Here is a 25,608-nt window from a genome sequence, read left to right on the forward strand (position 1 = left end):
GTCTATGTAAAAGTTTTACATATTTGATGTAAATATTTTTAATCTAGACAAGTTGAGAAATGCTGCTTATTTTTTGGACCTTCAGGGCCTTCAGATGAGCCCAAACAGCATTTTTTTCATTCAAATATTCCTTGGAACAACACATATGGTAGAACCCAGAGGAACAGTACTTACTCACATACGGTGTAAAAACCTGCATACTTGTTTTAATTTTTTATGGTTTTTTGGCACATGCCCTGTCAGGAGCAGGCAGCCAGACCACACGCTGACTCTCTGGCTGGCTCAAGCATTAGCTATGCTGTTTCATACCACAGGCAACAACCCTGCTTCTGAAAAGCTTTCCATCCACAGAGAAGATGGTCTTGCCATAAAATGTTACAGCTCCTGCTAGAAAATGTAGAGAGGCATATCAATTAAGTATTTTTATATTGTATTTTATATTGGGAATCTTATCTTGTAATATCTGGGTAAAAAATGTTGAAGGAGAAAGAAAGAGGAGGGAGGGAGGATCTGTTGCCACATAGGAGGGAAGTCTCATAGCAATTGCTACCATATGAACACGTGAGCCAAAGGAAGTTTTCATTTCTAAATATTTTTTACTTAGAAACAACATAAAGCCAACAGAAGCAAGACAGCTCTACATCACTTTGATATGACCTCTATTTTTCAAGATCATTTAGCCTTCTGAAAAGCTATGCCTAGAATTTGCATTGCAGAAAATGCAAATAACTCAAAACCTCAAGGAAACATCTTTTCTGTCTCAAAGAAACATCTGATGAAGCAACTTTAGTTTACTCATGAACTGGCAAACCTAATTAAAGGATCCAGGATGTTATAGTGATGGATTTGGATACTAATACATATCTGAGAAAGAGGCTGGCTTCAAAGTAAACAGAGAAGCTTCTATTCATAAATATTTAACTGAAGCATTGATACAAAAATGAGAAAATCTTCATTCTATTCCCTAAGGAATTTATTTGAAACAAAACAGCTCATTGAAACTAGCAACGTCTAATTCTCACAGATATGGGGAGATTTAATATAAGCATTTGTTTTAAAAAAGCTTCTACAAATTTCCAGTTTAGCAACACGACATGACATCTGAGTCATGGCATCCCAGAGTGGTTCAGGTTGGAAGGGCCCCTATGGACATTTCACTCCAAGTCCCCTGCAATGGTCAGAGACACCAGCTTGCTCAAGGGTGTCCATTCCTACCCAGAGCTTGGGGCTACACCTTCAGCTCTGCCCCATGGCTGTGCCAGACTTCAAGGTGTCCTTTTCCAGCTGTGTAAGAACTGTCCTCAGAAGGCAGGAGTGCATGGAAGGACCCAGCTCTGTCACTCCCTGCTCGCACAAGCACTGCTTCTATCGTTTCAGCTGCAGGTGCAAGTGATAATTGACCCCTGCAATGCTCTCAAAAGACCTGTCTCAGGTCCCTTCCACCCTAGATCTCCCAGGCAGACCTCAGCCAGAGGGCAGGTAAACTCATCAGCTGCCCTTTAAGGGGCTGGAGGTCCTGATGGTTCACGGCAATTACCCCTTCTCCTCAGACACCAGCCTGTCCCTGTGACTGACAGACCTCACTGCCCCACCAACATCTCCAGAACCAAAATCTTCTCTTCCCTTGCCTGTGCTGCCTTGTGCTGGTCCTCCATTTTCACAGCCACACTCTTACAGAAAGAGTGCCTGATCTCTTTGAACCAACAAAACTTTAATCCAAATGACTGTTGCAGTATTGCATGTCTGTTAGGTCACTAATTACTAAAATGTTATTGGACCAGAAACCTAAAGAGAATCTCACAGCAATTAAATAAAATTTAGAAGCTGGCATTAAATTCACATAATTATTGACAGACTACTAATCTTACCTGTCCAAGAGCCACCTACTGAAATGAGATTAAGGAGAAGAAGATCAGTGAGAGTTCCTATCATCACTAAATCACAAAGTGAGCTGGTACTTTGTGAGTATTTAATGTGCTTGAACATTCAAAGCATCTTCCAGCCATGTCAGTGAGGCCATGTAAGCTTGCTCTCCTTTTAGTCACTATCAGCACAATCATATGATTTCAAAATAGTTTTGAAATCCAATAACAGAGGGTACAAGCCCATGGTCAGGTGTGATCCCATTCCAGCAGCTGAGAGAGACGTCAGGTGGGAGAGTGGAACTCTCTGTACATTCCCACTCAGATCTGATTAACTGAGTCCACCAGGGTACAAAGATGTCTCTGTGCAGAGTGTTCCCATTCCCAGCATGGCCCTGTGAGGCTGCTGCACCATGAAAAGAGCATCTGCACTGCAGCCCTGCTACTGAAACCTGAGAAAAACCCAGCCATGCTTTAACTTCCCTTGAAAGCACAAACTGCTTCTGAACATGTGCATAGCAAAACTATTATTGCTCTGGTTATTGGTAGTTATTTATCAATTACGCTCCGGATCAGCAGCAGATTTCAGCAATTACTCTGGTTTTACTCTTTGATTCCATCCACATTTCCTCAGCACACTGCTACAGCATGCATTATGCATGGTGTGTATTCCTCCAGCACGTTCAGTGCTCTACGTAGAAATGATGGATCCAAGAAGCCCTGGAGTCTGCCTCAAAAAAGTTGTGCAATCAAGTTTCCTCATAAGATCATTTGATGCATGTTGATGACACTCAGCACCACCAGCTTTCATCTCATCAGCCAACTTGGATCATATCTTGCCTTCAGGAAAGAAGGGCAAAAATCTTTGTAACTCACCACTAAATATAAAGCTACATTATTAAGAAACATAAGTCAAACTCCTTCAGCAGAGCCAGGCAGATTTCCCAGCTCTGTGGCATTTCTCACTAAACGACAAGAAAATCAATCAGATGTGGCTGGACAGGGAAGATCTTCATTAGCTTTTCTGTGTCCCTACTCTGTTCTTCACACAGCAATGAAGATCACAATTACATCAGTTCATTACTCTGACAATGCAAAGGTAATGAAATATTCTTTATAGTAACATTCTCTATTTATGGCATATGCTTCCTCTATATTTTAGATCCTTCTATTTCTTTAGGAAAGGTGAATACAAATACCTCCAGGCTGAAAAAAAAAAAAAAACAATAAAAAAAACCTAAATACAACAGCACCTTTATTCTGCACCTTGTCCAACAGCCTGCAGATGACCTATGGAGAAATCAAGAGTCACCTACCCAATAACTCTGTCCTTTTAAAAATCAACAGAACTTCTTACACTTTGTCTTAAAAAGGAACAAGACTGGTACTTTTCCTCTTGAATATTGTATTTCAGCTGGGTATTGAAAAGAGATGGGAACCCTCAAGGTCTCAGCACTTCTAACACCAAGCCGTCAGCAGCTGTGTGCATGATATTTAAGTTTTCTTTGTCTCGGTGTCCATCATAGAAGGGAATTAATAGTGCTTAATTGTTCATCATGTTGGCATGAGGTAAGAACATGACCATTTTTTGATGTGTTTTTTGAAAATGTCAATTGTCACCTAAGTATCACAGACCTGACTGAGAAAAACACATGCGAGAAAATGTCTGAAAAGAAGAAATTTTGATTAAATAATGACTGTGGGATTAGATCTGTTATTAAAAAGATAAAACCCATCTATTATCTAGCTTTTGTAGCCAGGGGTACTCTCCATAAATCATAATGAATAAAGTAGTCACATAAAATAATACTGAATGCAGAAGGGTTATCAGTGTCATTTTAGTATTACCTCTCACTATCTTCATTATCTTAGAAATTTTTTATCATCTTTTTTGTGTCATTTTGAGAAAACACTAAGAATCAGATATTAAGTATTTTCAAGTAAGACCCTTTACAAAAAAACAGTTATAATATTTTATCACTTTTTTTCCCCTTTTCTTTTGAAAGATTCATCAGCTCAACTCATTACCCCTACCTTTTCATCTACATGAGAGTTGTCCAGAGGCAGTAGGATGAAAAAAACAATATAAAGAGAAAACATTACCACAGAGCAATGTATGCACAAAACACAATTTCTTCCAGCTCTTCCAGGCTGCCTCCTGTTAGATGGGAGGGGATATTATTGACAACTCTGTTGTGCTTCATACCACTTTTAAGTTTCTCCTTTTTTTATAGAATCATGGAATAATTTAAGTTGTTAGGGACCTTTAAAGTTTATCTACTCCAACCACCCTGCAGTGAGCAGGGACATGTTCAACCAGACCAGGCTGTTCAGGGCCCCATCCAATGTTTCCAGGGATGGATCTTCTACCACCACTTGGAACAACCTGGCCCAGTGCCTCACCACTGTCATTGTAAAACACATCCTTACATCTAGTTTAAGGCTACCCTCTTTAAATTTTATTACCCCTTTCCTTACCCCAACAGGCCCAGCTAAAAAGTCTGATCCCCTCTTTCTCCTAAGATGAGAAAGTGTTGCCCTTTAAGTGTTGCAGGGCTGCTCTAAGGGTCCTTGGACACTTTTACAACACCTTGGCTCCAGCTTGAAAACTCCCAGCTGCCTCTGCTGCTGATGGCATCTGGCCACTGCCTGGCAGACAGGAACTTTGATGCTTCCACAAATACTTTTGGCATAAAACCATATATTTGGCATCTTCAGCCTTAGGGGTAGAGAAGGATCAATTCCATGGATATTTTCTTGGAAACTAAAATTATCAAAGATAATGAGAAGGAAAAAAAAAAAACAAAAAAAGCTGTTTGTGTGGTATGCAGTGAGTGGATGCTCTGCAGAACTGAGTTCACTAATAAAGCAAATATCTTGGGAGTAATTTCTTATCCATTAAGATAGCTTATAATTGATTAATGATGTATACAGTCTCAACATTTTCCTTTCACTGAACATTTTCATATTACAATGCCCAGAAATATTTCTATAAGTATTTAATGGCAGAAATAGATTTGGTCCATCTTATACCAACTCCCATCTGCTAAGCTTTATTCTGTGTCAAAGGGGATAGTCACTACTGTTCAAGGATATCATCTGTATTAGACAGACAGCCAAGAGAACCTACAGCTTATATCAAAAAACTGCCCTCCAGACTTTACATATTTACAATTTGCATTTATCTTTTTAAGCTTTCAATAAGCAAATTCTCTGAGATATTTCTTTTAAGATGTTTTATTGTTTGTTTACAGTAATTTAGCTACTTTATCAACCACTTACATGATATGTTTACTCAGCTACTTCATCTGGAACATGCTTCCTTTTATGTCTCATGATCTACATAGCACTTTCTACAGCAGAACTGTAGCTATTCAATAATTTAAACTTGACATTATGAGACTGTCAAACATAGTACTAATCTGGAGAACTCTTACATTATCACATACTACTCTATATAACCTATATCTGTTGATATTCCACATTTTAATTTAAGAATTTAAACTATAATTGTTGCTTGTGTAAGTGTACATGATCAACCACACAAGTCATCATTCAAAGCAGTTGTTAAATAGAAACAAAAATTTGTGTTAAAGTGTAACTTTAGTAGTTTCATTTCTACGCTCTAAATGCAGAAATCATTAAAGACTGATCTTTGGGCTTTCAGATACTTTACTGTCTGCTTTCTCTGCAGTAACAACACAGAAGAAATACTGGAAGTAATGAGCACATTGCCTCCCTCCTCAAAAATAATTGACCTAAGCAAGAAGGCAGCTTGAGAATTGTTAGTGCTTTAAAAAATACCAAACCATAAAAAATATTTTTTTCCCAAATCCCACTGTATCAGTTGTGGGCATTTTTCCAAAATCTTGCAGTGCACTTTTTCTGCACTGTGTGCAGCATTCGTCAAATAGGAGTACACACTATTTCTTTGATTATAGTTTAAAAATGAAACATAAAAATCTTGAATATCAGTTATTATTTCCTTTTCATGCAATCTCAGTCTTTTTTAGTTCCATTGCATCTATCCCATGACAGCTTTATTTTGTAAAGCTAGAGTACTCAGAGGGTGACACACACAGAAAATACATGTTTATACATCTTTCTCAACGTGAGAAATAAGTTCTTCAAAATCCTGCAATGACGATTCTTTTTCTTTATCAAAATTTAGTTCTAAATGGTTTAGATCTGAAGCTATAACAATATATTTCAGGAGGAAAGGGGATAGACAGGTTGAAACTTTAAAGCTTTTTCAATTATTATTATTTCATGTAAAAATGCAAACCAGTTTAATTACAGAAATCTTCTTGGGTATAGTGACCCAAATTCTCTGTTGGCCCATCTCTTTTGCAGCATCAAGCAAGTTACTTCAGAAAGCAATTTTATGCACAACATTCATTCTGAACACTGCCTGGGACTATAAATGAATTTCTTTTATGCTGCTCAATCCAGTACAAAAATGACAGAGCTGAGCTGGGAACACAAAGCCTGGTAAGGGAATGAGCCTCTCACTTCCACGTGTCTGGAGCTCAATCCAAATATAACTTGCCTGTATCAGGATTGCTACAGAGGACCTGCAGAATTTCAAGCCAATATGACAAAAAACAACTTAAAAATTACAAAATTCTGACACAACATAATTTTAGTTGTAACTCATGAAATAAATCTCTTTCACAGTATAACCACCAATTCAATGACTTGGAATTTAAGTACTGGATATGGAAAAGCACAGCTGCCCCACCAATAACCACAGGGACAATGATCATCTAAAATTCTTTTTCTTCATACTTTTAAGAGTCCTCAAATTCAAACACTGCTTAGTATTATCATTCTGATAATGTCAGAAATGTTCTTTGAATCTATAAAATATCTTCAAAGATATCTCAAAAAATTTCTTCACAATGCATCAGCTTTTTGATGGGTTTCACCAGTTAAGGTGACATCTCTTGGGATGTAATTGATGCCACCAGGGACTTCTAAATCACTGAGGGGAAAGAGGCATCCAGAGTATTCGGCAAATGTTTAGAGAGGCACAAATACTATAAAAATAGAAAACCACCAACCTGTGCTTAATTATTTTATGGATTTATTTGCTGAGCATTTGTTTGCCCTCTGCAAATATTTGCATAATCAAGTTTCAGAAACATTAATGTTCCCAGAAAACACATTACAGCTGTTGAATTACAAAACTGAGATTTTTCAAACTCCAGACTAAATCTATACAAAAATTATGTACTCTGGATGTCAGCTGAGGTTTTACTGTAGGTAAATGTAGGGAATTCACAGCACAAAAATCATCACTAGGAAAGAGGGCCATGGGTAGTATATACTGGGTCTTTAAACAGACAAATCCGTGGTTGTATTGACTCCCAGCAGCCAGGTAATATGGTGTGAAAAAAATTAGTTGAAAATTTTTCTAGTATGAACACAGTCCAGTCACTTCAGAAAGCAAAAATCATCCCAAACCATAGAGATGCTCACATGAGCAATGTGTATATGATGTGCCATCAACAGATATGTCTTCTGAGGCCACCAGAGTGGCTCTGAGGGATTAACTTTTCTCCCCCTTCTTTTCCTTCAGTCTTTTTCTGCCATATTCTTTTTGCCTCCTTTCCCCCTAGAATTACTGCTGCCCCAGGCATGGCTGAACAGAGTGACACAGGGACTGAGCCAGAGCCAGCTCCCTCCAGGCTGCCCAGTGACTGGCATTGTGTCTTGTTCTGCCACAGCGGTTCACTTGCTTGTGATTCTGCAAGGAAACAACCCAGGAGGACTCACACCCAGAAGAAAACAGAAAACCACAAAGGAAAAGTGAGAGGCCCCAGCTCTGCCCACCACAGTGCTGAGGTCACCCTGACCTTTGGGGCAGCTGGGGCAGCCTGCTAAGCCATGGAAAGCTTCCTTCCGCCTCCTAAGAGAAACTGTTAACCTTAAAAGCCAGCTTTAATTCCCTGGGAAAGGCCACCAGAAACAGTTGCAGAATCTCTGCCTGGATGAACAGTTACCACCAGAGGAAACAGAACTCATGACAGTCCACCCCAAACTCCAATTTTCCAGTTTTCAGTGCCAGCAATAAGATGTTGCATCCTGCATAAAAAAAAAAAAAAAAATCCACTGAGAAATTATTGATATATGTATAAATTACAGCAAGAAAACCTTTAGTCAGTCATTCCAGCACTGCTAGAATGTTTTTTGGGGGTTTGGATTAGCAGGAGAGTTGGGGAAAGGATCCTTATGAGCAGCAGAAACTAATACATCCCACAAGAAAATGCAGAAGCACAGCAATTTCCTTCCAGCCTCTTGGAGAAGCAAAGTTAGTTCAGAGAGTGAATAAACATGCATACCATTGTGCTGCTCAGTGCCACACACACACACAGGATTTGCTTGTACAGGTAAAATGTGAGTGATGGGAAAGCTCAGAAGCTTTGAGGGGTTGATTCCTTTCAGTGTTCAGGAGCTGTGCTGATAATCTCAGAACATGTTCAAACTTATTTATACTGACAACAGGCAAACAGGTTAAGAGGAAAACAAAAAGTCTTCTCCCTCCCCTAGATTTATTCAAAAAGCCAAAGTAAGCCCTAAGCCTTCCTGGTGTGCAGTGGGACCAGGCTCAGTGCAGGTTTTAGGATGCCAGGCTGAGTGCTCACACACAGCCCATGGGGACACCCGTATGTGCCAGTGCTCCCGTGGTGCCCACGGGACAGGGACAAGGCAAAGGCAGAGCCACTGCAGCCAGAAAGCCATTCCAGAAACTGGCCAAGCCCCAGGAGGCAGCAGGGATGGATGGGCCATTGGGGACAGGCACCACATTTTGTGCCTTCTCCCCTTGTCTAGACAGTAAGAAGAAATGCAGGAAAACAGGCAGGTTTTTTGGCTCTGTTATCAGGCACAAGGAATTATAAAATCTATTTTTTAACATGATGGTCATGTCTGCAGGTCATCTCTGCAGCAAATATGAGCAGCAACGTTTGTGGCATTAATCCCACACTGGCAGACTGATGCAGCTTTCAAGCTGAGTAAGGGTTTAATGCTCTGAAGGGAAGGGAAAAAAAGATTTCTTTTAGATAAATTGCTTAATTGGGAAGTCAGGAACTCTCCTGCCTAAGCAATTGATTTTACAAAAGAAAAAAAGTTTATTTCAAAATGTAAGCTTGCTATTCATCTATAATACCCAGGGAAAAACTAAGCCAAGGGATAGACTCTTGCCTTTACACTCCTGAAACCACAATTTTAAAAACATAAATAAGGCTAACAAACAAGAATTTAAACAAATATTTTTCATTCCTTGACTGTTTTAGTGAAGAGCAAATTCAGAGACACCGTTCCAGATCTCTGACAGATCGTTTACCCAGGCAGCAGGGGCTGAGGAAATGGGGTCCCCAGAGGGACACTCAGCCTCACCACTGGCATCAAGAAATCAGCTCCCCTTAAGCTAATGCACTTTGGTGCATTGACTTGCATGGTGCTGCAGAGCTTGGGGAAAAGCTCCAGCACCATCCCCTGTCCTGGAGAAACTCCTCCACCTTCTGCAGGAGCACAAACAGAGCACTTACAGCCACAAGTGTCACCATCGGGCACAGGCATCTGCCTCAGATTTCTCCCTCCATCTCCCCAGGAAAAACCTTCAGCAGGTCACAGTTTTGTCAGAACTGAAAATTTTGCATCTCACCTATCCACAGGGTGTGAAACTCTCTCCCTACTGCACCTACAGAGGTTCCTCTCCGAGAACAGCCACAGGAACCTCTGCCAGCCAGGGATGTCCCTGGGCAAAGCCCCACTGGTGAAAAGGACAGTTGGGATGGATCAGGCATGGTGCTCTCCCAGCAGCGGGGGGAACACGATTAGCACCTTAAAGAACAGCCACCTTTGAAAACAAAGTTCATCTTTTTAATGACATAAACATAGAAGCAAGTTTGATATTAAGCACTAGCATGTTTATCAAGCTGCAGGAACATAAAACCTAAGTGTTACCCTTTAACATAATAACATCAATTTTTCTGTGCTTAGCAACTTGCTGCACAACTGCACACTCTTTTTACACAAACAGCTTTAATTTTGATTTCACCACAATTGTGTTAACATGAAAATTCTCAGAAATCCTTGTGCAGAAATGTCCCTGAATGACTATACCTGACATCCATTACTTGCAGAAGTAGCTCAGGTTGTACGAGAAGCAATAGGCTTATTATTGGTAATGAAATATTCATTGTTTATGAGCTACACCGATTCAAACATTATTAAATAAGCTTAAAACAACTTAAAACTTTTAAAAAATAATTTAACACATGTGTACTGTTATTGACTTCCACAGTGCTAAACCATTACTGCACAGGTAGCCAAATTTGGACAAAGATTACCAAAATACTCTCACTGTATGCTCCCCAAACCTCTTCTTAAAGGGGAAAAATTTGTATAATTATTATCATAATTATTATCATAACTTTCCCAACAAACTCATGGTTTTGGCCTTTTTTTGGTTACTTTTCTATGTTACTACACAAAACAGCAGACTTTATTATAACAAACCCTGTGCATATATTTTTCTTTTTCCCCCTATTGCCTAACTGTTCTGAATATATGCATATATATCTCTTCCAAATATCCACATATATCTATGGGGTTTTTCCCCAGAAGCCTGCAGACACTGTGCTCCCTTGCTTCTGGGGTTCCACAGTGAGATAACTTCGCAAACCTCATCTCTGTCACTTCTCCAAAAAAGTACATTATCTCTGTCTCTCAGTTTCTCTTTAGGGCTGCGACTTTCTGCAACAACTTCTGTGTGACAGGTCAGATCTAGCAACGTAATCTAACCCAACAGCCAATATCCCAAGTGCAGTCTCCTTAGCTGAAGCCAGAATACAACACCCCATTCTGATCTTCCTTGACTTTCCAGCTGCTGTTAGCAGCCAGTCACACTCAGATTCTGTCTCCCTGAAACTCCCTTGTCTCTGCCTCCTCCTGCCAAGCTGCCGCCAATGCCTCAAGGTGTCCTTCAGATATCATCTCTACTTCCTTCTCAACTTTCTGCAGAACTTCCCCAGGGCCTGCCTTCCCCATCCTTTTCCCTTGGTAAGGTCACACACCAGCTCAAAAAACAGCCATGTCCTTCTCTCCAGTTCCACTTGCTTCCTTTTTTAAACTCTAACTTTGGATTATTTTTCTGATGTATCCTCGGGGATGAGGTCAGCAGCTCAAGGCCAGCATCAGTATCACTAAGCTTTAAACATCTTTGGGCATTATCCTGCTTCCCTGGAGGCCCCAGCATCCTCCCTCCCTCTGGCACTCCTGATGTGGGGATGAGACCCACAGCAGACAGTCACCACCCACCCAGCTTGGGCACTGGAGCTGCCTTTGCCATCAGCACTGAGAAATTAGCATTTTAAAGCATAATTCACTCAAACTATTCACTGGTTAAATTCAAAATGAAATAAATCACACCCTCATCTGCAGCAGTTGCATTAGCTTCACAGCTCAGGACTGGAGAGCCTTTAATTAAGTTGATGACTCTCATTCTAGGTGTTCCTTCCCTCAGGTCCCTTGGGTTGGCATATATTCCTGTGAATCACTCTTGGTTCCATTCACACTGTAAAGAACCTGCCTGTCTCATTCTCTCCCTTTGAAACAAAAAGCCCCCAATGCATTCTGCCACATCAGGTGCCTCATTTTTAAGAGTCACAGAAGCTGATTTTGCTTTACTTCTGGCACATGCTGCCAGTAACACTGGGTGTTGTCAGCACGTGAGAAGTCAAAGTCACTGATCCAAAAACCTGTCAAATGATTAACACAGCACAGTCACAAACCTGGATGCTGCATAACTTAACATTTATAATTCAATTTGAGGACCTTAGATAAAAATCTTTAAACAGAAAAGGTCCTAAGCAAATTCAAAATGCTCAGGTCTTAGACTGCATGCCCATCTTACCAGGCTAAGTTTAAGAATTAAATACTGAACCAAATAAGCACAAAATTTTCTTAACACATGGTTAGTAAAACAGTTTTGGATTAAAGAATGAGAAAGATTAAATTCTTCATGATGTGGCATCTGTTAAGAAAAGTGTTATGTAACACTCACAGACCCGTAACTTAAGTGGCTTCAAAGAGAACCAAACTTAATGCCATATTCCTTAAAGTAATGATGGGCAGTAGGAAAAATTTTATATTATTACAATCCAGGAAACTACTAAGCAATTATTCCTTATAATTTACCACCATGTTCATGTATCTTTGTGTTTATTAGTTTTAAAGTGACTGCCTTCTAAATCCCTATGGTCAGCATTACACTGAAAGCCATGAACTGTCTACATGGTGGGGGGGCTTGGCTATACATTATATATCTCAAAGCTATACCACAGAATCAGTATATAGTCATGCATATAAAAGTGCTTGCACTTTTTGCTAATTGCTTTGAAGTTTTATGAAAAGAGCAGGGAATTAAGAGTGGAAAGTTTTGAAAGCATGTAGGAAATTTGTAGGCAAGGAAGTGGCAGCAAACGTGCCCCAGCAGCAAGGTCACAGCAGGCAATGGGACTGAGCTCCCCTGCCAGGAGAGACCCCCACCACTTCCATCTTAGCTGTGGAGTGCTGGGACACACTGGGCCTGAGCACCAGACCTATGGAGACACTGTGCTGCTCCTTACAGCATCAGCTGGGTATTTGATAGCAACTCTTTCCCTTTCTCTCTCTCCTTTAGTTTTTATCTAGTACTGGTTAACTAATCTTGATGTTACCTTTGGCATGGAGCAATTCTTTGTTCATAGACTGGAAGGGGAAAATATAAGCATTTCAAATGTTTTTTTTTCCTCTTTCCTGCCCCTTCATATGACAAAGGACTGACTGGTTTTAATAGGAAAAGATCCCATTTATTCTCTGGTAATACAGATTGGCAAGGAGACTGAAAAAATACAGAAAGGTAATACATGGAAATGAGAAGATTTAAAAGTTGTGATTTGTTTTTCAAATTTCCCCCTAGAGATCTTCAGTTTGTCTCCACACATAGGTATCATGCACTAGTTTTGGTCTACAAAATACAAACAAATCACACCAGCAACTCCACTCAACAAAAATGCATTCAGGCAACAACACTTAAGGTATTTCTATCATGTTTCAAGAAAGTCTCTTTGATGAGTGCTATAACCCATAATTTTTGGAGTCCCGTAACAGGTCAGTATACACCTCCAGACAGAGCCTCAAGAACTGAATAAACACGGGAGTGTTGTACATTTGCTCAGTGCTTTGGAAAATAGAAATATTTACTTTGTTCTAAGAGTGCATTTTGAGCTGGACATATGCTGAAGGTGACAGTGAGCTATGTCCCCAGGGCCAGGCTGCCTCCTGCCACCACACTGCACTTCCCCAGAGCTGCAGCTCCTCACACAGCAACACAAAGATGTTGGCACATGGCACATCACTGCTCAAATTCCACATTGCCGTAAACAAAATACCATGCAAACCTATTCCATTTAAATGTACCACTTGTTTGAGGGTGGTTTTTTTTTGCATTATCATGCTACTATAGACTGTTCCTACCAATGACATATCCCTGTATCACTTGTGCCCTTCGTTGTGTATCCTGGCTAGTTCATAACTGAACACTCACTGAGATTATCTGTTAAGTGACTTGCTTTTGATGTAATGGATTTCAGAAATGCTGCTCTTATTTTAAGGGATTTATTTCCTAAGCAGCTGGTAGATTGTAGTGGTTCTTCTACCTGCACAAGGCCTGGTGAGTGCACATCCTGTGGGCATTCAAAGATCCAACTACCTGAAGTTTCAACCCAAAAAGTGTGACCAAGCAGCCCTTATGACCAGGAACAGCTACAGATGAATCTCTCTCTCTCTCTCTCTCTCTCTTTCTGTAGGAGGAGATGCATTTGCAGTTTGCAGGAGTGGGCAGATGTTTTCCTGCTAAGGCACAGGTTTGGTTTAAAAAGAAATTAGTTGCTCTAAACACATAGAAGTCCAAAGGGAACACTACAAACCCCACAAAAGTCTTTGCTCCTCAACCTAATTGTAAATAAGAAAACTATTAGTACACCACTACCCATCAATTAGCAGGTGCTACAACACTACTACAATAAACCTGAAATGTAAAAATTGCTGATACAGTCCCTGGACACTAATGAAACTTGCTGCAGAATTTTTGCTAAGGACATATCTGCACTTTCCTTTTATAGTTTACAATCTAAGAGCTAATGAATAAATAAAAGTGAAAGGAAGGCAGGAAAGAAAGAAGAGTAAAAGGTTATAACATACATATTATATTACACAGTAATTATGTGCTTCTGAAACGCCAATTAGTAACTCTTTCCATGATCCAGCTCGCAGCCAGATCAATATGAGGTTGATAACAGCAGAGAGTCATGATCTGGTAAAGAATATTTTATTATTAAAGAATGTAAAAAGCCACAGAAATATTAGCTTAGCTCCACTTTTTTTTTCTTTTTTAATAAGAGCAAATTGTAATCACGACTATGTTAAGAGCAAGACATAAACTTTTCTATTCCACAGTTCCTGGTAAATTTCACACAGATATTTGGTTTGTTCTCCTAGATAGCCAGGATAATTATTATTTTCTATTTTCCAGGTTGTAGAGGTTTTTTTCTTTCTTTTCTCTGAGCAAGGCAAACAATGTTTTAACAGAATTTTTCTCTGTCAGAGGAAAAAGAATGTTGAAAAATTATTTGGCCATCAGCCCAACATGGAAGTGCACAAAACTCAGTGATTCTCCTGGAAGAGCTAATTTGCTTGCTGTGTTGACAAGATGAGCCAAAACTGTGAAGAATAAAACTAATTTCATAGCCGGGGGGGATCCTGGAGTCAAGCACGTAATGATACAGAAATGAGGCAGGTATTTGGCATTCCCAGCGAGACCCTAAAAGTTTTTGTTACACATCTCAGAGTGAAAGATCATTGTTCATAGTAGCGTCAGCAAGGTGGTGAGGTTTGCAATCACCTCAAAACAAGCTATAAAAAGTCTTAGAGGTAAAAGGCTTTTCTAGGAGATTTGGCATTTTATCCAAGGGGTTTGGTATCTTTCGGCTTTTTTCTTTGCTCAGTATTCATTTTCCTCTGTCAGTTTGTTTCTCTGTCACCAAACTTACTTTGGATGCAGTGCAGTCAGTTCATGGATGCAAAAGGTTGTACCCATCCCTCAACAAAGAAGGATGTGAGAAAGGGCCAGGGGTGTCCCTCCATGCAGGCACCAGCCCTCCTGCAGCCCCAGGTGAGAGAGGGAGCTGGCACGGATGAAGTTTGCAGGATTCCATTTATTGGACAAGTGGATCATTCTGCTTCTTGTTCTGTGAATCCAGAAGTTATGCTACAAAGCAGAGAGTGGCTGATCCAAAAACCACTGAGAAGTAACATTACATTGATATTAACACACAGGAGCTGAGATACCAGAGCTTTGTGTGTTGGGGAGAAGCATAAGAGGAATAAAATAAGGGCTTTTAGGGAACTCATTCCAATAAGTGTGAAGTTTTCCTGTAACCTTTTTTCTTGAATCTTCATAACTGCTGGAACTAACAGTTTCTTGGGAAGTCATACTTAAAATGCAATTTATATTTGTCTGGTCACTAATGAAGTGTTTTTCAAGTAATTTCCAATACAAGGTCCTCATTACCATAGGGAAGTTACTGCTCCTCTATAATCGTAAATACTTTCTCATGGAGTATCCATTGGCTCAGCATTGAAGCACTTAGAACTACTTATAAAGCACATTTCACACCTGACACATAGAATTAAGAGCAGAAAAATGAGACAGTTTTCTAATGGCATCAGTATTACTGTGTTGGTTGTAAAATGGACTCATGTCTAGAAGGCTCTGATTCATGTTCTCTCTTTTTGAAGACTATTGACTCCTCTGGCTCTTTTTCTTTCTTTTTTTTTTTTTTTAATGGCATATTGATATTGGTGGTTGTTGTTGTTTTGGCTTAGAAGTCCAGTCAAATGAATTTAATAAATGTTTCTGGCAGTGAAAAATTAGCATTGGCTGTTCCAAACATAACAAGGGAATATTTCCCAGAGCAAGTCCCACACTGCTCTCTGTTCTCTAGTACTTTCAGAGATAGACCTAGAGAGGATGAAACGGTTTTAAGCAATTTAAGATTATATTTGCTGACTCTTTGAAGTAGGTCAGGGCAATTGTAATTCATCATTTCCCATGACCTTGCCCATTTGGGCATAAACTAAGGGGCTGTTCTGAGGTGTGATGGACACAGTTACACCTTACACAACTGGTTATTAAAGCCGCAGGTGACCCCCCTCACCATCCCTGAGCCTGCAGACATTCTGCATTACTGATCATACACTGCACAGCCTAATGCAGCCTATATAAAAATGACAGTGCTAATCGAAGATTTATACCTTTAATCCCCTCCTGCCACAGCTCTAAGTCATGATTTTTATTCCCAGCACTAACGGGATAAGCCCAACTGAGAATTTCCTCACATGATGTGAAGTTCAGCTGCTCCTTCTGAGAAGAAAAACAAACCCCAGACCCCTCAACTTCGCAGCACAAGGACTGAAGCCCCAGCAGGTTTCCTCACCACACACAAACCCGAGCACAGCCTGGTACCCACAGAAAGGCACTGAAGTTAAATCTTCTGGCTTTCACATAATTTTCTGAAACAAAATAGCTGGTGTAAAATTTCTAGATGTTGTTTTTTCAGGACTAAGAGTCACTAATCAAATATTGTCACTGCATTTTTATTTTATTTCAGGAAAAAAAACCCGACTTATTTCTGCAGAGGTACTTCCTACTGAATACCAATCTGGTTAGGGATTTCATTCTATCACTCCAGAGTGCAGTAACTCGGCTAGAAAGTAGTTCTCAATCAATGCAAAGGCGGGATGGTGTCAGAGGTTGGGCAAGAAGGCAGTCGAGGACAGAGCCCGCTATTCCCTCGGCTCTTTCCCCAGCAGCATCACCCCCACTGCCCGGCCAAAGCCCCCACCCAACTCTCCCGCACGCCAGGACACCGCCACCAGCAGCAAGCACACCGTCCCGTTCCGAGCACACACCACCAGGATCCCGTCTCGCAGGTCAATTTCACACCGCCCGCCTGAAGCACAGCCTTTGCCGTGCGGGCACTGCGGAGCAGCGCTCGGGGAGGCACCGGCAGCTCCGTCTGCTCGGGGGAACTTTGGCCAGGGCTGGCTCGGAAGGTGCCGCTGCCCGGGACGCGCCGCGCCCGGCGGGACCCGCGGCCGGAGCCGTCCCTCGCTCTCCCCGAGCTCCGCCGAACTTCCCCGCAGCGAGAGGACGCGGGGCGGCCCCGCCGCCGCCCGCCCTACCTTGACGGCCCGGGACGAGTGGCAGTGGACGTGGTGGGACACGGTGGCCGTCTGGTTCATGTTGCCGGCGGCGCCGGGCGGGCACGGGGCGCCCGCGGGTCCCTCCCGGCGCCTCCGAGCGGCCGGGGGGCTCCGGCTGCGGCTCCGGCTGCGCTGCTCCGCGCCCCGGGGCGCCGCGGCAGCTCCGCCCGGCGGGGCCGGACCCGCTCCGCCCCGCCCGGCACCGCCCCGCCCGCCGGACCGGCTCCGGACCGGGACCCGGCCGAGCCGTGCCGCCGGGGCTGGGGAGATGAGCGAGGTCAGCCCCGCTCTGTGGAAGCGTGCCCGCCGTGCTCTCAGCCGAGATCAGAGAGACTGCAGCAGAAAGTTTATGCTGGCTGCTCTTTCCTTCGTGCTCCGCTGTTTTGTTCTTTTTTTCCTTTGTACCTTCCCCGTTCCCTCCTGCCGCCTCTTCCCTGGGTTCCAAACGCCTCCAGCCCGCTGCGGTACCGGGGTACGGGCGTGCTTATGTAACACAGGTACGGGCGACAGGCACCAGCCTGCCGGCCCCGCACGGCATCCCGAAACTACCGCGCTTTGCTCGGTACCGCAACAGCTCCACGCTTCCCCGCGGAGCAGAGGAAATGCTTCTCTAATTAGACTTTCACCCAAATAACTTTCAGGGGGTTTTGGTTGTGGTACAAGCTAAGAATCTGTACCCTCCAGACTCCTGAGCAGACCTTGCCAGAAACACACAGATTCTCTTTCTGCGGGTCCAACCCAGAGCTGGTGCCAAAGCCAGGATTTGGGGATGGAAGTTGGTAAGCTCTGTGAGCAGATTGTGACACCGCAGGCTGATAGCGAACAAGCAATATTTTGTGTATGCATAACATCCTTTAACAACTCTTACTTTAGAGAAACCTCCCAGTAAAACGAGGCACAGTGTGCCACACACCAAGGCATTCCTGGGGTGTCTCTGAGGGGTGCACAAAACTGCAGCCAGGGCAGGTGAAGTTGGTTCAAGAGGAAACAAAGAACAAGGACAGACTACAGCCAGAAGCCATGGCACACGTCTCCTAAAGAAACTGCTGATTTGGAACCTCTCACTGCATGAGACTCCAGCTTCAGGCATCTCTGAAGCATCTGTTCTTTCAAGAGGGAGGCTGTTGAGCAGTATTTGCTACCGTATCAAAAGTTATGCTCCTGTGCTTTTCTACTTGAAGGTCCATCCCACTCTGCAAATGAGAAGCCTGAGAGCTTGCTGCGGTCACAGCCCAACACATCCTCACAGAGGCCTAAGGGGACCCTCATCCATGCTTGTAAATCTCATCATGACTTCAGACATCTGCCAGAGCTCTTTTAAATGGGGCTCATTCTCAGAAGATTTTAATTTCCTGAAAGCAAAGCTGCTTTAAATCATCTCTCATACAGTATTCCAAAGTCAAATTTCATTTTGCACACCTTAACTTGGACACAAAGGCAGGTGCTGCTGGAGATGGAGCTGGTGAGGAAAAGACTGATCAGCTCAGTCTGCAGAATCTGCTGAGGCAGCTCTGGGTACAAACAACCCCTCCAGAGAAGGGAGAGCAATCAGTGTTTCCTCCAGTGATACTGAGAAAAATGTCATTGCCAAAGGAAGCCAAATGCAAAGCAAAGGCACAGCAAGAGGGTCCCTCCTGGCCCAGACTTGATGCTCTCCAGGCACCACAAGTGAGGCATCCGGGCTGGCCTCTAGCCTGCAGGACTGCTCACATTAGCCTCCTTCACCTTAGCAGATTTATTGGATTTTGAGCAATAAAAACCACATTTAGAAAGCATATCAGGGGCTCAGCAGTGCTCTTTCACCTCTCTCTATCATATGCAGACAGGAATGAAACTTAATGGATATAGATGGGGAAAAAACCACCCTCACATAAAAATGAGACATGATTCAACTCAAAGGTGAGTGTTGAGGAGGAAGGAACAAGTAAATGGTTTGGGTAACAGGCTAACAGGCTAACTTTCACCATACTCTGTCCAAACATTTGTCCTGAAAAGAAAATGATGACTTCAAGTTATCGACACCAGGAGCTCAAACAAGCAGAAGTAGCCTGGAAGATTCAAATACATTCTTCTTCATCTTGAAATATACTTGTGTTTAACAAATCTCACATTGGGAACTACTTTAAGACAAAAAAAAATGAACTCATGACAATTGTAGTTGGACTAAATATATGTGGGTTTTTTCAAGCTCCTATGAAAACTTTATGTAAAGTTTTCATGCTTGATTTTATGCTTCACAGTGGCTGACCTTCCATGCAAGCCCCAAAACCAGCTTTAAGCTAACAGAAAAATCTCTTCCTTATAATAACAAAGGAAAGGCAACTTGGGTTAAAAAGTTGCCAAGGACAGAGATAAGATAAATAATTTGCTGGCATTGTTTTAAATGAACTTCTACAAATTTTGAGATATCTATTCCTAGGCAGTACAGTTTGCTGATTAACCTCCTGCTCTCACAAGGTGGGACCTAATTAGAGGATGAACCTAACAAGGACTGGAGCTGTAAAATCTCTATAAGTGTGTGGTTTGTCATTATAAAATATCCCAGAAACAAGGCAGATCAATAGAGGGGGATTCCACAAAATGCCTGCTGAAATCCTCCCAAGCACCACTCTGCTGCTTGCTTTTCCAGTAATGTCATTCCCTGCCATCCCTCCTGTTCCTGATGTGGCTGTTAATCCTCCATAGGTGTAATCTTCTTTGAGAACTGGCTGCTTAGCAAAATACAGTTCACTCTGGGTGCTGACTGCTAATGCAGGCATCCATGTTAGCCCTGCAAGGAGGGTCTCCAATGTTTTTGTGTCTTTAGGGTGCAATTAAAAACTGAGTGCTTACCAAAATACGCTGGAGAATATTAAAGCTGGGAGCAGATGCAATAGAGCAGGTGGCACTTACCCATGCTGGAGCAGCCCCTCAGTGCACTGAACAACCTCCTTCCTGAAGTATCTAAAATGAGTAAGAAATCAACATGATCAGTCATGAAAATTGATTAAGCTATCCAGAAAGTCTGAGAGAAAAGAAAATCCCTGTTTATGACAGAAGAGCCTGCCTATCCCACTGTCCAAGTGCAGCAAGTAGCTGTGGGCAGCAGAACTGCTGCTGGAGGCAACATTTCCCAGAGGCTCCTGATCACTATTCAAGTCCTGCAGTAACCTGCTCTTAGAAACACTCCCAATACAGTTCCCCAGCCACACATTTTCCTGCCTCCTATTTTCTGTGCCTTATGTTCTAAAAAAAATCCCCACCACACTTTCTCCATTTTTTGTCACATTATATGAATTGTATAATCACCATCCTGAGAAATAAAAAATTAAAGTGTATATTGGTAATTATAGATACGTCATGGCAACATTTTTTTCTATAGCTGCAGAAAAATATTTGCTCTTTTCTTTTTTAGACAAGTACATAAAATTTAGTCTTACTGCTGCTCCACATACCAAGGGCCTAATTCTCTACCCGCACATGTTGGCAGCTATTGACACAAGTGAACTCAATTTCTAATTCACACCAGTTCATAATCAGATTACAGACTTCCCTGTTTATGGATGAAGAAGTTTTAATACCACAAGGGAGGCTGACTTGGGATTGCTGTGAGGCTGCCAGCTCCCTCAGAATAATTACCCACCAGGAGCTATGCTGTGTGCCAGTGCTGGGCTTGTGTGAAACAGAACAGGGCAGAGCCTGCCTCCACTCAGCTGCCCAAAAATCCTCTACCCAAAGCAGCTCTCAAGGCAAAGGCCAGCAGCTATAATGCACTGCTGCTCATGGCCAGCAAGCTCACACACAGCTCAAGGTATCCCAGGAAAAGCTGGCCCAGGAGGATGGCCCTGTGGCCATGCACACACACACGTGTTCACATGTGCACAATCCCAGGTGCTCTGCAGCCTTCAGTCTGGCTGCAGCTGTTGGAGGGAATGTGAAGGAAAATTCCCTCAAGTAAAGCACAACTTCAGGCAGACTCAATAAATCAGTGGGATGCCAGGTTTGAGCCTGGCTGCAGTGCCAGGAGCTGTTGCTGCTGTGTTAACCCACAATGTTTGGCTGCTGCAGGGAAGGGACACCTCTCCCACTGGGAAAGCCTCGTGTTATCCCTGGCAGGTGTTATTTTAACTGTATGTATGCCCACTCCTTTCAGCACTCCAGAGTTCCCTCACAGCTTACTGTCTTGAGGTTTTGCAGGATGATTTCTAACCAGCTCAATGTGGTTCAGTAATTGAAATTTTGGACAAAAGGAGAATCCACTCCATTGCTGAAAGACATGCTTATAGTCCAGTCCAATATATGGAATTGATCAAGAAGCAAATATAGATGTTCCTCATTTATGCTAGCTAATATTCACTGAAGTATAAAGGTACATTAGTTATGATTACTTTCTGTCCTTATTCTCTACATTTATTTCAATAGAAAATATTTAGATTAAGTATTTGCAACTCTTTTTAGAAACAAAAGGTGTACTAAAAATCTCTGGTGCACAAAGGAACCATTGGTGCACAATGATTCCTTCACTTAATTTTCTGTAACGGTGAATGGTATTGAATTATAGTCAGAAGACGAAAAAAAAATCTTCCCTGTTACAATAATAATTAATTATTTCTACTAGATTTTGCCCGCAAATGGGAAATATCATGAAAATAGATCCAGTAATGTCTACATATCATTGATTCAGTGCAGGGAGTATGTTGCGAGAAGAGATGGAAAAAACAGCCTGCACACAACTGCCTTGTTACCAGGGAAGAGAAGCAAGTAGTTTTTGAGATCTAAAACTGCAAGCAGAGGCAAGAGAAAATAGTCTTTGCCTGAACGAACAGAATGTGTCACCCACAAAACCTGCACAGACAGGAGATGGTTTTATGTGCAGCACTTCTCAGAGCATCTCTTAGCAGATCCCTGTGGGCTGCAGAATTAATTCTGATGGACCACAGGCAGTGCCACAACCTAAGAGTATCTTCTTCAGGATCCCTCCAGTCTGTCCTGTGTGTGCCTGTTACCAGACTCAAACAGAGAAGAAGAAAAGAGCAACCTTAAGTCTTTTTCATTTTCAAGTGGGGCTTCAGAGGAATAGGCAATACTATTTAAGAAAACAAAATTAAGCAAAAAAACCAACATACATTGCCACCAAGCTATATTCATTTCCTTTATCACACTGTATATTGAGAGACAGACATACTTCACAGGTGAGGAACTGAGGAACTTCAGAAAAAAAAAAAAATCCTTTTTCTTTGGTCCCACATGAATTCCATAGTAGACCCCTGGAGCACTCTGCTCCATCTCACTGCATTCATTTAGCTTTCTATTTGCACAAGCTATTGCAGTATAAAAAGAAGAAGGTGAACCTGACCTATCTGAGAAGTAGATTTAATTTCATGCATAACTATTACTCACACTGCTAACAGGATTCAATATTTCTACCATGCAAGATCTACAGGATGAGTAATGCTTTAGCACGTGTGAGGATTTAGAGGAGCACAGCCACCCATCTCCCTGCCCATGGGCATTGCACCACACTCAGGAACTGCCATGGAGTACTGGTGGAGACATACCAAAAGTAATGCCAAATTTCTGTACCGGTTTGTTCTTTACACCTTAAAATCTTGCTTGCCATGGGAAACACTGAACACCATGCAGAGCACTTGCTCTGCAAGAACATCACAGCCCTGTCCAGTGCTGGCTCTCCAGGGATGCTCTTGCTCACTGAAGACAGGCCTGAGCAGTGGATTTCTGGGTTGACATCACAGCCAAAAGCCAGTCCAGAGGGGAGTTACAGAAGGTTCAAGATTAGCACACAAGTTTGAATGAAATGTCAAGCAAGAGAGTATTTTGTTTAAGCAGGATCATTTCCCTTATTTTCAGTATATATATAATACATCATCCAGAGGCAAACCCCCTTTTTAAAGATTAGACAGCAGGTAATTAAACTTCTGAAACAGTACAAGAATTCCTACACCGATAGCCAGCCCAGCATTCCAGGTATTTATGTATCTAATAGGTCATCCAAAAACTTGTCAAGGCTTTGCCAAATTTACTATGGCAGAATTTTATGTGATCAAATTCTTTGTCCTCTCAAAATTAAGAGGTTACCACATGGCTCCTTCTGCTTCTGGGACATCTGCACTATGTATGTATCCCATGAAAGCAAATTTAATGGTGAGCCATTGTTTTGGGATAAGAAATTTTGCCCTGAACTGTGTGTATGTAGAAGTATCATCCTGAAATCAACTCCCAGTAAAGCCAGAATGAAATATAAAAAGAAGGAAATTTTCCATTATTTAGAGGGTTTGAAGTTTAAATTAATAGTTTGTAGCTATGGAGTGGTGAAGTAGAAGATTTTATGTTAAGTCTCATAGGCTGCAGGAAAGATACTTTCCAGATTAAACAACTCACAAAAATTCAATGGCAACAGAAAAAAAAAATATTGGCTACATAGATAATTTTCCTTCATCCATCTGGGTTAATACAAGCCTAAGCAAAATTTCACAGGCATACTATCGTTAAAAGAAAAAAAAAAAAAAAAGAGAAGAATAAAACTTAAACCATAATTATTTCCATAATGCTTCAATAGCATTGAATAACAGACAAAAACTCTCCCTTCCTTCACTCTGTGTAAATCTCATAGCACATAACATGATTATTTTTTTCACAAATGAAAGATAATTTACCATCATATGAGAACTTTCCCTGGAACACTGCAGAGCAGTTTGCTCAAGGAACAACAACGAGCAATTGCTATTCAAAATGAAAAGACGATTTCTCAACCTCTGAAGACAACCCTCAGTCTCTTTTCCCTACAAAACATGTATTCCTGTCTCCCCACTTAAAAATATTTTTACAACACTCTCGGGGCACTGAGGAAGGCCCTAACTCATTGCCACATGTAAAAAAACACAGATGAGTGATTAATATTCTGGTGTTTACTTTTCTCTCAGAATTCATCAGTTTGGTTTAGTCTGTGTCCATGTGTTATGACCACTTCTGAGGCAGGGTAACAGATCTGCGTTTTCCCTTATCTGAAAACACTTTAAGGCATCAGGCCTGGGCCATCAGGGAAGCCATAGCAGGTGCAGACAAAGGTCCGTGGTAACATGTTCCTTTGTTGAGGCAAAACCCATCATTTCAATCAATCAGGGTGAAAGATGGGATAGCCAACAACCATGTCAGAAGAACTGCAGCTTGGATTTCCAAGGTGGCTGTTAGGAGGTCACTGCTTTGTTTCCCCACCTCTGGGGCAGCAAGGAGCATCCTGAGAACAGCAGAGGCTCAGGCAAGTTGCCAGGGCTGTTCTAGCAGTGCTGATTGCTGAGAATGAGCCCACCTCGTGAAATAAGGGTGCTGCCTCAAATTGTGCGTCCAGGAAATTAAAATACAAAATGGTACAAGGAAAATGCTGGTAAGGAAGAAAACTTAAAGAACTTCAACAACATAAATTAAAACAGGAAAAGACAAACCACAGGAATTTGAAAAGAGAACTTGTCAACAGCACCAGTAACAAATGAGAAAACCTCACATTTTAGGTATAATCCCTACAAAAAGGCTATGGAGACAACAGTGGGGTTGCAGTCCAGGACTAGACTTGACTGTGCCCTTGACTGCTATTGCTCACATCTGCAAGTGCTGCTGTTAACATGTTCCTGGAACGCAATTCTCTTCCTCCATGTGTAAAATGTCCCAATCTCTTCAGATTTGTGATGCTTTTTCAATAAGAAAGCGGCTGAAATTCCCCTTATCTCTGTTTTTCTCTTCAGTCAGAAGAGTGTCAGTCACAAGCCCACACTGCTCAGCCACCATGATTGCTGCTGCACTTCAGCTGACAAGCTGTGAAAGTTTTGGCTGCCCGAAAATCATTGGGAACATATTTACTTCCTTTTGTTAGAATGATGTTTGCCTCCTACTGGCATACACCAATGTTCCTTTGCACACATACATCGGGGGTTTTTAGTGACATCAAGGATCACATCCAACCAGTTAGAAAATACTACCTTGTTTATGAGACACAATATTACTGCCAGCTGCTCATTCCAATATCCTGTAAACATGCATAGAAATAATTTCCTTCTGCCTTAACATCTTTTTATATTCTGCTTATAAAAAAAAGTAGAACATTATGTGGGGAAAAACAGTGTGGATCCCACTTCTGTACTTTGCAACAAACCAAGAACTATTTCAGCATAAATTCTAGTCAGTATCACAAGGCTTAAACTAACCAAGGAAGATGTGAGACCAGAAGGCTTTCTTCTTTCTTTTGGGCTGCAAGCTTTTTGGTAAGTCCCCAAGAGCTGTTGAAGACTTGTGGGACTCACAATTTGTCGGGAACAACCAAATCTCATATGCAGCTACATGTTCTCTAGCGCTTGTGCAATTTCTAACAAGTAAATCCAGAAATTATATTATCCTGCTCTCAGTAAAATACCACAATTTATGCTTACTGGGATGCTGAAGG

At 41.8% G+C, this 25,608-nt stretch overlaps 1 protein-coding gene and 1 long non-coding RNA gene across 2 annotated transcripts in view; both read right to left on the reverse strand.

Annotated features, from left to right (window-relative positions):
- The window catches only part of DPP10 (dipeptidyl peptidase like 10), a 430,530-nt gene extending 413,221 nt beyond the window's left edge, over nucleotides 1-17,309 (reverse strand). The window contains exon 1 of the mRNA XM_064435154.1: nucleotides 17,157-17,309. Within this exon, the coding sequence (XP_064291224.1) occupies nucleotides 17,157-17,216 (60 nt within the window). The 5' untranslated portion in view covers nucleotides 17,217-17,309. The remainder of the gene's footprint in view (nucleotides 1-17,156) is intronic.
- Nucleotides 17,310-18,535: 1,226 nt separating this feature from the next.
- The window catches only part of LOC135309187 (uncharacterized), a 61,919-nt gene continuing 54,846 nt past the window's right edge, over nucleotides 18,536-25,608 (reverse strand). Inside the window, exons 12-13 of the long non-coding RNA XR_010369486.1 lie at nucleotides 20,070-20,120; nucleotides 18,536-19,164 (exon numbers count right to left, since the gene is read on the reverse strand). This is a non-coding gene — a long non-coding RNA (uncharacterized LOC135309187). The remainder of the gene's footprint in view (nucleotides 19,165-20,069; nucleotides 20,121-25,608) is intronic.

This window comes from Passer domesticus, chromosome 10 (genome assembly GCF_036417665.1).
Source record: "Passer domesticus isolate bPasDom1 chromosome 10, bPasDom1.hap1, whole genome shotgun sequence".
Classification (NCBI taxonomy): Eukaryota; Metazoa; Chordata; class Aves; order Passeriformes; family Passeridae; genus Passer; species Passer domesticus.